Raw genomic sequence first — 15,462 nt, forward strand, 5'->3', positions numbered from 1 at the left:
GCTCTTTATGCGGACAATGACATAGAAGTTTATTCCAGTGTTGAACCTATCCTTGAAGAATCCCCATTATAGCATCCCTCATAGGTGGTCATCCCTGAACATCTAAGAATGTAAAGCCATAATGAACAAAAGACCTTTGGGGCAGTGTAACAGAAACAGAGGACAGTATATGCTTTTGCTAACCAAAATCATACTGAGAATGGCACATACAGAATAAGACGTGCCAGAGTTCATTGTCACAATGTTTTGCAGGGGACGTATTTGTTTAATTCCGACAACTATAGGTGGTATCACTTGTCAGTCGCTAGCAATTCAGAATAATGAATCTCAGTTTTTCTCATTTGGTGCTTTCCATCCTCTGCCCACCCCTGTCCCCAGCGTGCTTGTTTTAAAGGGACAAAGGATAAGACAGCTACAGTCTTCTTTTAATTCAATTTTATTTTCAGTTCCAAATTCTCTCCCCGCTGTTTCCCCTTTCCCACCCATTAAGAAAGCAAGAAAAGCAAAATCTATTAAAATTTTTTTATAGAGAAGTGAAATGAGTTCTTGCATTAGCTTTGTCCAAAAAGATATGCTTCTAACTGTACTCTGAGCACATCAGTTCTTTATGATGGATAGCATATTTCATCATAAATCCTTTGGAACTGTGGTTGGTTTCATTTTGTTCAGAATTCGCAAATCTTTTAAAGTTGTTTGTCTTTACAATATTGTTATTATTGTATAAATTTCTCTTCTGGTTCTACTTACTTTACTTTGCATCAGTTAATATAAGTTTTCTTAAATTTTTCTAAAAACCACAAATGGCATTCCATCATGTATTATAACTTGTTTAGCCATTCCCTGAATAGATATCCCTCATCTTCCAGTTCTTTGCCACTATGAAAAGAGCTGCTATAATTATTTTTGTACTTATTGGTCCTTTTCATCTTTTTTTGATCTCTTTGGAGTATAGACCTAGTGGTGTCATTCTTAGGTCAAAGCTTTTTGGGCATAGCTCCAAGTTGCTTTCCAGAATGGACAGACCAGTTCACAGCTTTGCCAGCAGTGCGTTGATATACTTGTTCCCCTCCTACACCCCAGCATTTCTCATTTTCCTACACCCCAGCATTTCTCATTTTCCGTTTTTGTCAACCTTGAGAATCTGAGGGATGTGAGGTGATACCTCAGAGTTGTTTTAATATGTATTTATTTATTAATTATTTAGACCATTTTATATAGTTATTGATTGCTTAGATTTCTTCCTCTGAAATTTGCCTGTTTATATCCTTTGACCATCTATCAGTTGGGGAAATGGCTCTTATTCTTACAAATTTCACTCAGTTCCCTATATGTCCTAGTAATGAGATATTTATTAGAGAAACACTATGATTCTCACCCCATCCTAATTTCCCACTTATCTAATAATTTTAGTCATTTTTGTTTTGTTTGTGCAAATTAAAAAAAAAACATATAATCAGAATTGTCCATTTTACCTCCTGTGAACCTTTCTAACTCCTGTTTGGTCAGGAACTCTTCCCTATCCATAGATTTGATAGGTAATTTCTTCTTCATAATTTGCTTATGATATCACCCTTTATGTCTAAATCATGTACCCATCTGGAGCTTTTCTTGGTACACACACACACACACACACACACACACACACACACGCACACACATATTTCCTGTTTGTATTAAAACCCTAGCTGAGGTATAGACCAATATTTCCCATTGAGATGTTGGCCTATACCTCACCCAGGGTTTTAATACAAACAGAAAAATACAGAGAAAAAATGTGATACAGACAGGAAAGAAAAGTCTAAACTAACTGCTAATTTATCCAAATCCTGCCTCAGGGACTTACTAGATGTCTGACCTTGGGCTTGTCAGTGAACCTCTCTGGGCCTCAGTTTCCTCATCAGTAAAGTGAGGGAGTTGGAGTTGATGGCTTCTGAAGTATTTTCCATCCCTATACTATGATACTCTGACTCTGACCTTATCCTCATTCTCCAAGAATGTTGAACAGAGCCATGCTTATCTCTGCTTCCCTACAGACCCTCTACCTTCATGTCTTCATATAGTAATGATTTTGTTAATGGGTGGGAGACCATTTTGTCTGAAATTAATAATCCTGTGTGTTTCTCCATTAAGGAATGGTAACAGTCCCAAATTGGGTCATATCTAAGTTGGTGAGAAGTGTATGAAATGAGAGTAGAAAAAATAATGCCTTTCTTTAAAAAAATAGGTATCGCTGACTACCTTGGTCGGTGTAAGGAAGCTATGGGGAAATTTGAATCTCTTGTACACCAGATTCATAAAAATTCTGAAGACATCACATCTAGGCTTGGAATAATAGAAGCAGCAAATCTCTTTAAATTCCCAGCTCCTAAAAATGATGAACTTCCTGGTAAGTTTGACATTTTATTTCTCTATTTTCTGAAAAAAATTCTCTTGCTATAATTATGCCCTTTTAATCCAAAAAACTGTCCCAGACATTCAATAATTTACTCAAGTAATTTCTGTTTGTGTCATAAATGTCATTTTAAAACATTTCTTAAATTTGAGGGACCCCACATTCAAAACTTTTGATAAAGAATCTTATACTATTATTGTGGAGAAGATGGAGAAGTATAGTATAGGTTGGACCAGGGGTGGGTCCAGGCCACAGGTACCACCCTGTGTTGGATAATAATCCAATTAGATGGCTTCAGAACTGATTGGATGACCAAACAGAAAGAGAAGTGACTGTCAGTGGTTCTCCAGTGGAGCATTGAATCCCAGGAATCTTAACTTGGCCAAAACGAACTTGACAACACAGAGAAAACAGTTTAAGTTGCTTTTCAGAGAAAAAGATATTGTTTTCTCGGGGGGGGGGGGTGGAGCCAAGATGGCGGCTGGAAAGCAGGGACTAGTGTGAGCTCCCTGCTGAGTCCCTCCAAAAACCTATAAAAAATGACTCTGAACCAATTCTAGAACTTCAGAACCCACAAAACAGCAGAGGGAAGCAGGGCTCCAGCCCAGGACAGCCTGGATGGTCTCTGGGTGAGGTCTATCCCGCATGGAGCTTGGAGCCGGGAACGGAGTGGAGCAGAGCCCAGCGTGAGCGGGCGTGGACCAACTAGACCAGGAGCTGGGCGGAGTGTGCCCTAGTGCCCTGAATCAGTGAGGTGCAGCAGTTACCAGACTTCTCAACCCACAAACACCAAAGACAGCGGAGAAGGTTAGTGGAAAAAGCTGCAGGAGTGGAATGAGTTCACGGTTCGGCCACCGCCCCCGGGGGCAGCGGAGGTGGGGCAGCTACAGAAGTTCAGCTGCAGTTGCTTCCGGCCCCAGGCCCACCTGGTGGGAGGAATTAAGTGGCAGATCAGAGCAGGAATGAAGAGCCTGCTGAAGATCTAAGTCCAGTCCAGGTTGGGGGTTCTTGGGAAAGGAGGAGTGCTGGTGTGGCAGAGCTGGCGCATCCCCCCAGGCATGGAACATAGTTCTCTAAACTCTACAAGCAGTCATACCCCACTGAAAAACTCAAGGGTCAAGTTAGTTGGTTGGGAATATGGCCAGGCAGCAAAAATGCACCCAGATTCAGTCTCAGACTTTGGATTCTTTCTTTGGTGACAAAGAAGACCAAAACATACAGACAGAAGAAGTCAACAAAGTCAAAGAGCCTACAATAAAAGCCTCCAAGAAAAATATGAACTGGTCTCAGGCCATGGAAGAGCTCAAAAAGGATTTGGAAAAGCAAGTTAGAGAAGTAGAGGAAAAATTGGGAAGAGAAATGAGAAGGATGCGAGAAAACCATGAAAAACAAGTCAATCACTTGCTAAAGGAGACCCAAAAAAATACTGAAAAATATACTGAAGAAAACAACACTTTAAAAAATAGACTAACTCAAATGGCAAAAGAGCTCCAAAAAGCCAATGAGGAGAAGAATGCCTTGAAAGGCAGAATTAGCCAAATGGAAAAGGAGGTCCAAAAGACCACTGAAGAAAACAGTACCTTAAAAATTAGATTGGAGCAAGTGGAAGTCAGTGACTTTATGAGAAATCAAGATATTATAAAACAGAACCAAAGGAATGAAAAAATGGAAGACAATGTGAAATATCTCCTTGGAAAAACCACTGACCTGGAAAATAGATCCAGGAGAGATAATTTAAAAATTATTGGACTACCTGAAATCCATGATCAAAAAAAGAGCCTAGATATCATCTTTCAAGAAATTATCAAGGAGAACTGTCCTGATATTCTAGAGCCACAGGGCAAAATAGAAATTGAAAGAATCCATCGATCGCCTCTTCAAATAGATCCCAAAAAGAAATCTCCTAGGAATATTGTCGCCAAATTCCAGAGTTCCTAGATCAAGGAGAAAATACTGCAAGCAGCCAGAAAGAAACAATTTGAGTATTGTGGAAACATAATCAGAGTAATCTAAGATCTGGCAGCTTCTACATTAAGAGATCGAAGGGCTTGGAATATGATATTCTGGAGGTCAATGGAGCTAGGATTGAAACCAAGAATCACCTACCCAGCAAAACTGAGTATCATGCTCCAAGGCAAAATATGAACTTTCAATAAAATAGAGAACTTTCAAGCTTTCTCACTGAAAAGACCAGAGCTGAATAGAAAATTTGACTTTCAAACACAAGAATCAAGAGAAGCATGAAAAGGTAATCAAGAAAAAGAACAAGAAAAAGAAATTGCAAAGGACTTACTAAAGTTGAATTGTTTTGTTTACATTCCTACATGGAAAGATGACATGTATGGTTCGTGAGACCTGAGTATTAGGGTAGCTGAAGGGAATATGCATATATATATGTATATATATGTTTATGTATATATATAAGTGAATGTGTATATATGTATATATGTATGTGTGTGTGTATATATGTGTGTGTATATATATATATATACAGAGAGAGAGAGAGAGAGAGAGAGAGAGAGAGAGAGAGAGAGAGAGAGAGAGAGAGCAGGCCCAGGGTGAGTTGAAGATGAAGGGAAGATATCTAAAAGAAATAAAATCAAATTAAGGGATGAGAGAGGAATATATTGAGAGAGGGAGATAGGGAGAGATAGAAGGGGTGGATTATCTCACATAAAGGTGGCAAGAGGAAGCAGTTCTGTGGGAGGAGGGGAGAGGGCAGGTGAGGGGGGAATGAGTGAATCTTGCTCTCATCAGATTTGGCCTGAGGAGGGAATACCATACATACTTAATTGGGTATCTTACCCCACAGGAAAGAAGAGGGAAGGAGATTAAAAAAAAGGGGGGGGATGATGGAGGGGAGGGCAGATGGGGGTGGAGGTAATCAAAAACAAACACTTTCGAAAGGGGACAAGGTCAAGGGAGAAAATTCAATAAAGGGGGATGGGTTGGGAAGGAGCAAAATATAGTTAATCTTTCACAACATGAGTATTGTGGAAGGGTTATCCATAATGATACACATGTGGCCTATGTTGAATTGCTTGACTTCTTAGGGAGGGTGGGTGGGAAGGGAAGAGGGGAGAGAATTTGGAACTCAAAGTTTTAAAAACAAATGTTCAAAAACAAAAACAAAATTTTTGCATGCAACTAGAAAATAAGATACACAGGCAATGGGGCATAGAAATTTATCTTGCCCTACAAGAAAGGAAGGGAAAAGGGGATGGGAGGAGAGTGGGGTGATAGAGGGGAGGGCTGACTGGGGAATAGGGCAACCAGAATATATGCCATCTTGGAGTAGGGGGAGGGTAGAAATGGGAAGAAATTTGTAATTCAAACTCTTGTGAAAATCAATGCTGAAAACTAAATATATTAAACAAATAAATAAATTAAAAAAAAGATATTGTTTTCTCCCATGGCTCACAAAAGAATTGCTTTCACACAAATTATCTTTTGGTTGTAAAGATGTGAGACTGTTTTATGGAATTGTTTCACTGAATGGAGGAGTATTTTATTTTTAAATGATCATAGTATTTTATTTGAAAAATTATCAATGAATGTAAACAATTTTATAACAAATATAACTAAGTGGACATTAAAGTTTTCTGTTATTAATATATAACAGTAAACTTGTGACTTTTTTTGCAGGTGTGAAGGAATTCTTTGAATGTATCGAACGTGAAAGAGCCAAAGATATAGAACACATGGTCAGAAAATACCTTGCTATAGGGCCCCTGCTCACCAAAGTAGAGGGCCTCGTGATCCACACAAACACAGGCAGGGCCCCCAGACTGGCTCCCTACTATTTGTATTGGGAAAATAAAATTTACGAAGCCTTGACAAGATTAGTCCTAAAGTAAGTTAATCTTCTAAAAACCTCCATCTAGGTTATTTATTTTATTTGTAAACCATTGCTTCTAAGTTGGGTCCTGCCAGCCACCCTGCTTACATGGAGCTTGACAGGCAAGAACTGTCTTCCTACCTTGAAACTGTGGGTCCAGACCCCCTGCACATCACAAACATGAACCCTGCCAGTAAACACAAGCCACAGGATGTTCATTGGATAGCAACTTCACACCTCCTCTGAGTGTTAGACTTCCATGGCTGTGCTTGATGTACTCAGCTCTTAGGTTTACTTACCCACACTCACTTTGCTCAATGGTACCACTTGCAAGTCATGGCATCATCTTCCTGGTGTCATGGTCCTCTTCAAGAACAAAGGAGAAACCACACATATGCGCGCGCACGCACTTACACACACACACACACACATACATGCTCAGTGAAAAATAAACTATAAAAACGAGTGTTAGTAGCACAACTAAGACTCTTTCTTTCCCCCCACCAGGAATTTGCAGTCATTCAATGCTTTGGTTCTTGGGAATGTCCCTTTATTCCAAACAGAAACGATTTTAAGTGCTCCTGAGATAATTCTTCATCCCAGTGCAAATGAGATAGACAAATTATGTGTCCACTGTGTCAGAGACTGTGTAGAAATTACAAAGGTGAGTACTGCGATGACTTCGGAGCGCCCTTCTAGCCCTGAATCCCATGTATGTTCTGAGATTGACCAAGTATGTTCTTCATGTATATCTAACTTCTCTCTTTGGCCCAGTGGGTTCTATTATTTAACCCATTGTATTAGCAAGGCAATAATCACAATATATGTGATAATTGTAAATATGCCTATGTAGTTCTGTATTGCAAAGTATAAGAGACTCTCTGTATAGAAGGTAGAAGAAGCAAACCATTTATTCAGACACCAAAGAACCACATCCCAAAACCAGTAAGTCCAACCCATCCAAGCAGCATGCAGATTCCAGAACCAGTAAGTCCACTTTATGATAACAGCAAAGAACCTAAAACACAACAGCAGGGAGCCAAGCTGTCTCAAAACCATTCCTGCCCCCTGCTGGGGCCTTGTCACCAACAATCACTCACAGCACAGCCAGCACACATCTGCTTTCTCCTTCAGCTCTAACACTCTGAGCATTTCCTGCTCCACCCTTCCTGTTCTTCTCCTTCAGCAAGCTCCTCCTACCACATGTGACTTAGGCCTCCTGTGACATAAGCAGGTCACATGGGCCTATTAATGAGTGGGAAAGATCTTCAAATTTAAATTACCAGTACACCCATGAAAGGTGTAATCCATCAAGGTGTATCGCTTATTATGTGGTAGATACCATGGAGGAGACAATCCATAAATAACTAGATAAATACTCTGTCTCTGTCTCTCTCTCAGTCTCTCTCAGTATCTCTCTTTCTATGTCTCTCTTTTTCTGTCTCTGTCTCAGTCTCTCTCTGTCTCTTTGTCTCTGTCTCAGTCTCTCTTTCTGTCTCTGTTTCTCTCTGTACACAGAATAGATGAAGGAAATCTGAAAGGGAGCCTTATTAGCAGCTGGTGGGGGGAGGGATGCAGGAAAGGTTTCCTGCAGAAGTTGGGATTGAACTGAGCTTTGGTAGGGAAATTAAGAGGCCCAAGTGATGGGGCAGAGCATTCCAGGCTGTGGGGACAGCCAGTGAGTGCAAAGCAAAGGGATGGAACAAGCATTTATTAAGTGCCTCTTGTATAGTTAGCACTGCCCTAAGCACTTGGCAGACATCTGTATTGGGAGGAGCACTGAATTGGGAGTTACACTCCCTGGGTTCAGATCCTGCCTCTTCTGGGTCTTTTTTGTGCTACTTTGGGCAGGTAACTTTGGGCCTCCGTTTTCTCGTGTGTAAAAATGGACTCCTATGGACCAGATGATTTCTCTGCTTTCCCCTATAAACCCCATAGCTGGGTGCTGCTGCTTAGCCAAGGCCATAGCTTAAGTCTCCTGTGTCTAGTTCCCTTTGCTCCGATCCGTTTCCGGAGGCCTGTAAGCATGAACCTGGCTAGTGATTTGGCAAATGTCTGCAACTAGTCACAGTGGGGACTCGGCTGGAGAGTGCTAGAAAGATAACTTAGAGTATAAGCCATGCTGACAACTCTTTAAATAAAGAAAAAACAAAAATGAGTGTTTTTGAGTTGAACTGAATAAAATAGTGCCAGTGAGCTCACAGACCCATTGAGATATAAGGTATCAAAATATTTGAAAAGGGAAAACACATCCTAAAAGATTGGGGAAAAAACCTCACAAACAGAACCTGTTTGCAGCCTCCCCTCCCCCAAATCCTATCAGTCTCAAGTCGGGCTGATTCTGCCTGCTCCGCATCTCTTATACCCGTCTTCTCTCCGACATCTTTATCACCTGTGTCAGCCTCCATCTGGATCATCACAAGACTGCTTTCCTCTCCAAGCATCATTGATAAGCAATTAACATCAGTTAGCTTTTATAAAAGTCAATTTACTGAGATGGTATAGTGGCACGAAAGTACAGCCCCAAAGTGGGGCACCCTCTCCCTTCTACTACCTCGGTCCCTACCAAGTGCACTGCTCGATGTGGCATAGCCAGTGGCCAAGCGGCTGCCATGGTCCCAGCTGCCAAGCTCACCTCCTGCCTGGATGGAGCCTCCTCTGGCCGAGCCGTGGCCATGAGATGCCGTCACTGGGGTCTCTGGTCTTCTGTTTCCTCACAAGGTCTTTCTTTCTCCCAGTCCTCCTTTACCTGAGAGTTCCTATTATCTAATGGCCCTAAGAGGGACAGCAGCGACCTAGGCACTCCAAGCGGCATGGTGACCAGGTGGGGTGGGTTGGTGGGGGCGCTTACCAGCCCAGGGGTCTTACGCGGCGATTGGGCCCCTCAATGCCCTTTGGGCAGTGGCTCGATTCTGGTGTGGTCGCCAATTACAGTCCTCTGCGCCTGCCCTTCCCTTCCCATCGGCGCGCACACACACGCCCAGCAGCAGGCTCAGCAAAGATCCGCGCGGGTCTCCTGAGCGCGCTGCCGGGGCTGGCCCTTCACCAGCAAGCCCGCACTACGCTTGGTACTTATTTGACATTGCGCTGTGGATAGAGAGCCGGTTTGAAGGGAGGAATGATAGCAATCTCAGGCGTGTATGTAGCGTTTGAGCCTTTGTCAACGTTAACTGGGTTGATCCTCGCAAACCTGCAAGGTCGGGGCCATTATGGTCCCCATTTTACAGATGGGAAACTTGAGGCACAGAGAAGTTAAAGTAACTCGCCCCGCGACGTACAGCTAGCAAGCCTCTGAAGCCTCATTGGAACTCGGGGCTTCCTGACTCCAGGCCCAGAGTTCTGTGCACGATGACGCCACCTAGCGGCCTCTAACTTGCCTTTTATACTCTGTAAGGGAATCGGCTGCGGAGTGGCTGCCCATCTGCATTAGTGGTGAGAGTTTTTCCTACCGGGAGTTCCCTGCATCGAAGAATTTGCAGAGGATTTAACCCGCTACCTCATTGGACCCTCACAACACCCCGGGGAGGGAGGGAGGGAGGAGGTGCTCTATCTTCATTTTAATTTGTCTTAAAATACTACAACTTTTTTTTTTTTAAATCCAGGCTGTAATTTATATTAAATCTCAAGGACTAGTTCTTTTATTTTTTTAAAAAAGCAAATTATTATTGACCCCCGCTGACCTATACTGCGGAGATGGCTGACAACCAAAAGGTAGTCAGTGTGTGAGCTAGAGGCCAGCCTCGCCTCTGGTTGGGCGCCTCGGCCGAGTTACTCAGCCCGAGTGCATCCTCCTGACCTCCTAAGTCAAACAGAGACAGTGGTGATGAGCTCTCTTTCTCCTTCTGTGTTTGGTATGGTGATTTCATTATAGGCAGTTCTCGGGAACTCCCAATACGGAAACACCCTCTAGCAAAGTAGGCGAATGAGCAGTCCTAGACAGCTGCTTGTGGACATTGAGAAATTGTTACTTATTGAAGGTCAGGAAGCCAGTATGGGTCAGAAGTGAGCCTTGAACCCAGGCCATCCTGACTTAGAAGCTGCTCTTTACCATCACACCACCCTGTTTTGGAATATATTTGTATATTTGTTTGTATCCTTTCAAAGCAATCTCATTTGGGGAGGGGTGCAGCCTGTAATCAGACCAGTGTTGTACCCTAGACAACATCATTCATGTTCAGGAGTTCTTAGCTTTTTTTGTGTCTTCAATCCCTTGGTCAAGTTAGTCTGATGAAGCCTGTGGAATGCTTCTCAGAATTGTATTTTTAAATATTTGGAAGAATTTGCTGAATTTCTGTTAGAGGTTAGTGAAAATAAAAATGTTATCTTTTTCCACATTCACGTTCATGGACTACCCTCCCCCTTCCACCTTAAGAACCCCTGTTCTTATCTATCTTTAGCAAGGAAGAATTAATAAAAGTCATTTGCCAGAATTTAAAGCAATGAAAACTTCAAAGCCTGTGCCCAAAACATTTTTTCTTCTTTTTTTCTTGACTCTCTAGCATTTTGTCCGATGGATGAATGGCACCTGCATTGAGTGTGCCCCCCAAAAAGGTGAGGAGGAGGAGCTCGTCATAATGAGTTTTTATGACGATGTGTTCCTGAACCCCCAGATCATGGAGCAGGCCATCATGATCCCCCAGAACGTGCACAGGGTCCTGGTCAGCCTCATGAAATACCTGCACAAATGGAAGCGCTACCGTCCCCTTTGGAAGCTGGACAAGGCCATCGTCATGGAGAAGTTTGCCGCCAAGAAGCCCCCCTGCGTGGCGTATGATGACAAGCTCCAATTCTACTCTAAGATAGCCAATGATGTGACGCGGCAGTCCCTGATCAAGGATGAACAGTGTATCCGCCTCCAGCTGGGGCCATTGGCTTACACGGTGCAGGAGAGCGCCAAGTCCTGGGTGGTTTCTCTGGGGAGACTTCTTAGCGAGTCAGCCAAGGAAGAGCTGCTCCTTCTCAATGAGGAGCTAGAGGTATGTGGTTTCTCTGTTCCCGCCAATGGAAAAAAAATCATTTCATAACTTCTAGTGTTCTTTTTGAACTGTTTCTTTTCTTGCTCGAGATGCCCATAAGGTCTCACAACTTTTTTTTTATAGACGTTGTCAAAAAATCTCAAGAGGCCTCCCACTAGTCTCGAAGATCTCAAATTTGTCCTCGCAACAATTGCTGAAATTAGAAGCAAATCGTTTATAGTGGAACTGAGATATAGGGATATTCAGGAGAGATACAGGACCATGGCGATATATGACCTCTATGTAAGTGATTCTGCATTTCCTAAACATTTTGTGACTCGGCTGCATAACAAAGATTGTTTTTAGAAAGATGGTGGATGGCATGCAGTTCTCCTGCTCTGTGGGGTCCCATTTAAGGGAGGGGCTCTTCAGCTTTTTAGTGTCTTTATTGGATACTTCCTGTTTGTACTGTCTATGGCTTATTTGCACATAGTTGTTGGTATGTTGTCTTCCCCATTAGACTGTCAGCTCCTTGAGGGCAGGGACTGTCTTTTGCCTTTCTTTGTATCCCCGATGCTTAGCATAATGCCTGGCACACAGTGGGAGATTAATAAATGCTTATTGACTGACTGTCAGTGACCTCTTTGGCAGTCTGGTGAAGCCTGTGTTCCCATTCTCAGAATCATGTTTTTGTTTTCTAATTTGTAATGGAAGAAAATGCTGAATTTCAGTTAGAGTTTAGAGGAAATAAAGATATGATTTTTTTGTCCATCTGAGTTCATAGACCCTCTCCCTCCCCCAAATCTATTCATAGACTAGGTTAAGAACCAGAGAGAGAGAAAGTATAGAAGAGAGAGAGAGAGAGAGAGAGAGAGAGAAGGAAGAAGAAGAGGGAGGGAGGATAAGAGAGAGGAGAAAGAAGAGGAGAGACAGTGAGAAAGAGGAGAGAAAGAGAAAGCATGGAGGAGAGAGAGGAGAAGAGAAGGAGGAGAGGAAGGAGAGAGGAAAAGACAGAGAAAGGGAGAGGGAGGGCAGAGATATAGAAGAAGGGAGGGAGATACAAAATAAAGTATGGAAGGCAGATTGCAAAGGGTGTTTCCTACACTCATGAAATGACAATTTTGGTCCCCTCCCCCCAAAAAGGGCAGAGAACATGCCTTTACTTCTTTTGTGTTCGTCTCGGTAGCTACATTGGGCTGGATATAGTAGGTGATAGAAAGGCTCAGCTAAACGGTGTAGCGGACAGAGTGCTGGGCCTGGAGTCAGGAATACTCATCTGCCTGAGTTCAAATCTGGCCTCAGACACTTACTAATTGTGGGTGCTTAGCTCTGTTTGCCTCAGTTTCCTTATCTATAAAATGAGCTGGAGAAGGAAATGGCAAACCACTCCAGTACCTTTGCCAAGAAAAGCCCAAATTGGGTCACAGAGTCAGACATGACTGAATACCACCACCACCGGGTGATCAATAACCTGTTAATTGATTATGTTGATCTGTTGGCCTTACTACCAACATAATGGTACCTTAGAGTAGTTAGGGGTCCCTGGTTTGAGTACCCCCGACCCCGCCAAATGAGCGCCTTTGGTACAGATACAGTCTTCTTAGGTTTTTGGAGACACCATCTCCTGTGCTGTAAAATGGAGGTAATAATTCTCCTAGTGCCCATCTTCCAGGGTTCTCATGTGGAAAGCACTGTCCAGACCCTGAAGCTCCGTAGGGGTGTGATGAACTGTTCTCATCCATAGTGATGGGGGCTGGACAAAGTTAAGGCTGAAAACTCTGCTTTGGAGGGTACATAAGGAAACTGAAGAGATGGACGAGTTATGTTCTGATCAGGCAGCACCAGATTTGGGGGTAAATGCCCCTTAGAGGAGGGGCTGCTTTAACTTAGAATTTTGCTACAAAATGTTGGGCACCTGTTTTTTTTTTTAAGTGTTAGTAGGCTACAAGTTTTTCTTCATTTGAAGAGTTCAAGTCCCATTTAGGGTAAAGTGCAAATTTTATTCTTTAAGTGAATGTGGACATTCAACACAGTCCTTTAATAGTTTTTCACTTTTTCTCAATGGACAGATATTGATTAAATGCCTATTATGTGCTGGGTAATGGGGATACAAAGAGAAAAAATGTTTGCTCTCAAAGAATTTCCATTTTCCTGGGGCTGAGGGGTGGCACAACAATCTTATGTATCTAAATGAATACAAATTTATGCAGAGTAATTTCCCTTTGGGGAGGGTGATGAGGAAAGGCTTCATGTAGTGTTTGATCTGAGTCTTGAAGGATCTCAAGAGGCAGAAGTGAGGAGGGAAGGCATTCCAGGCATGGGGGACAGTCATTGCAAAGGCCCAGCAGCGGGAGATGGAAGGTGGTATGTGAGGAAATGGTGGTATGTCAGGCCGGTTGGGCCAGAATGTAGAGTGAATAAAGGACATTCATGTGCACTGAGGCTGTAAAGACGGGAGTCTGGACCCAGATTGTGGAAGGGCTGAAATGCCAGACAAAGGAGTTTGTACTTTTTTATAGGGTAGGAGAGAGTACACGCACAGAACTTTGATGTTTTGACTGAACTCTCTGCTCTTTTACGGGGCTTTGGAGGCATAGCTTCCCATCACTGGCCAGAGCGTAGCAGAAATAAAGTAAGCGGCGAGCCTGACACCATTCAGGTAGTTGGAACTCGAGCCTTCGTTAGAACAGGCATTTCCTGGGATATGGTGCAGCTAGAGCCAGAAAATAAGTCCTGATGGAAGAGTGAAAGGGACAGGAAGTGAACTCCCACTGCAGACTGGTCCTCCAAGACCTCCCCATTTACTCTGTGCCTTGTTTCTCATCAGCCTAGCGAAGCTGAGAGGGAACTAGCTTCACAAATTGAAGACATATGGAAAAATCTGTTTGCAGAATCGGTGGAAGTCGAACACTCTCTTGGGGGCATAAAGAAGACATTTACAGAGGTACTTTCTTGGTTTTACATTATAAGTACAAAGATAGATTAAGGGGAAACGAAAGGATGGGGTGTGGAACAGCGGAACAGGCCTGGAGCAGCATGTGTGGGATGGTCTACTGGACTTGGAGTCAGTAAGATGTGGATTCAAATCCCACCTCAGGCACTAGCTGCTTGACCTTAGGAAAAACACCTAACCTTTCTGGGTTTCAATTTCTTCATCCTTAAAATGGAGATAGAATATAAAATGCGATTGTTGTGAGGGTTAAGCGACACCATGTAAGTGCTTCTCAGATCTTTAAGCTATAAACATTACCTTTTAATCCTTCTAGGCCTTAGTCTCCACATTGGTAAAATGGGAATGATAACGCGTGCCTTTTATGTAAGGAAAGTGCTTAAATCTTTAAAAAAACAAAAAAGCAGCTTAAAAAAACTCTAAGATGTTATACAAAAGTGGGCTATTCTCATTATTAGAATGACTGATGATCTAAATTGCTTTTCTCAGATCACTCGTGCTGAAATTGCCGACTATAGTCATGAGATACAAAGCTTTGCGAGACGTTTTTATAGGGAAGGCCCTGGTTCTGTTGGTGAGGATCTTGATAAAGGTGAGGACATACTTGAGATACTCAGGTGGATTATGGGTAAGAATTTCACGTGAGAAACAGTCACTGACCATTCATGAAGTCACAATATAGTTTCCCAGGCATAGAAGTGTTTCCCTGATATCATTTTCTGAGATATTTATAATACATGTAAATATAGAACCCAAGAGTCAAGTCAAGCTGTCGATGAGCATTTATTAAATGCCTACTGTGTGCCATGCAGCGTTCTCACTCACAGTCCACTGGGAGATTCAACATGCAAATAACTGTCTACAAACAAGATTTATATAGGATACACTGGAGATAATCATCAGCATTGGAGATAATCCCTAGTGTTGAGGGAGATTGGGTTCACCTTCTTATAGAAGGTGAAGTTTTCACTGGGACTTGAGGAGAGCCAAGAAAGCCATGAGGCTGAGATGAGGAGGGAGAGAACTCTAGGGATGGGGAATAGCCAGGAAAATTCCCAGAGTTGGTAGATGGAGTATCCTATGCAAGGAGTAGCCCTATTTGTGACTGGGAACTTTATGAACCTTTTCCCAGGAATGGAACTCTTAGCTGTCTTTGAGAAGGAGGTGGTGAAGCATGAAAGAAACCGCCAGGAGCTGGCTAACGCCGAAAAGCTCTTTGATCTTCCAATTACAATGTACCCAGAATTGCTGCAAGTACAGAGGGAAATAGCCGGATTGAGGCAAATCTATGACATTTATAAAGCACAGAAGGTAAGTGACCTGGAGG

At 42.7% G+C, this 15,462-nt stretch overlaps 1 protein-coding gene across 1 annotated transcript in view; it reads left to right on the forward strand.

The window, feature by feature from the left end:
- DNAH10 (dynein axonemal heavy chain 10) overlaps positions 1-15,462 on the forward strand; it is a 164,758-nt gene that overhangs the window by 48,134 nt on the left and 101,162 nt on the right. The window contains exons 16-23 of the mRNA XM_036765131.1: positions 2,225-2,386; positions 6,038-6,245; positions 6,738-6,894; positions 10,730-11,206; positions 11,330-11,488; positions 14,013-14,129; positions 14,625-14,727; positions 15,268-15,446. Of these exons, the coding sequence (XP_036621026.1) occupies positions 2,225-2,386; positions 6,038-6,245; positions 6,738-6,894; positions 10,730-11,206; positions 11,330-11,488; positions 14,013-14,129; positions 14,625-14,727; positions 15,268-15,446 (1,562 nt within the window). The remainder of the gene's footprint in view (positions 1-2,224; positions 2,387-6,037; positions 6,246-6,737; positions 6,895-10,729; positions 11,207-11,329; positions 11,489-14,012; positions 14,130-14,624; positions 14,728-15,267; positions 15,447-15,462) is intronic.

The sequence above is a fragment of the Trichosurus vulpecula genome, chromosome 1 (genome assembly GCF_011100635.1).
Source record: "Trichosurus vulpecula isolate mTriVul1 chromosome 1, mTriVul1.pri, whole genome shotgun sequence".
Classification (NCBI taxonomy): domain Eukaryota; kingdom Metazoa; phylum Chordata; class Mammalia; order Diprotodontia; family Phalangeridae; genus Trichosurus; species Trichosurus vulpecula.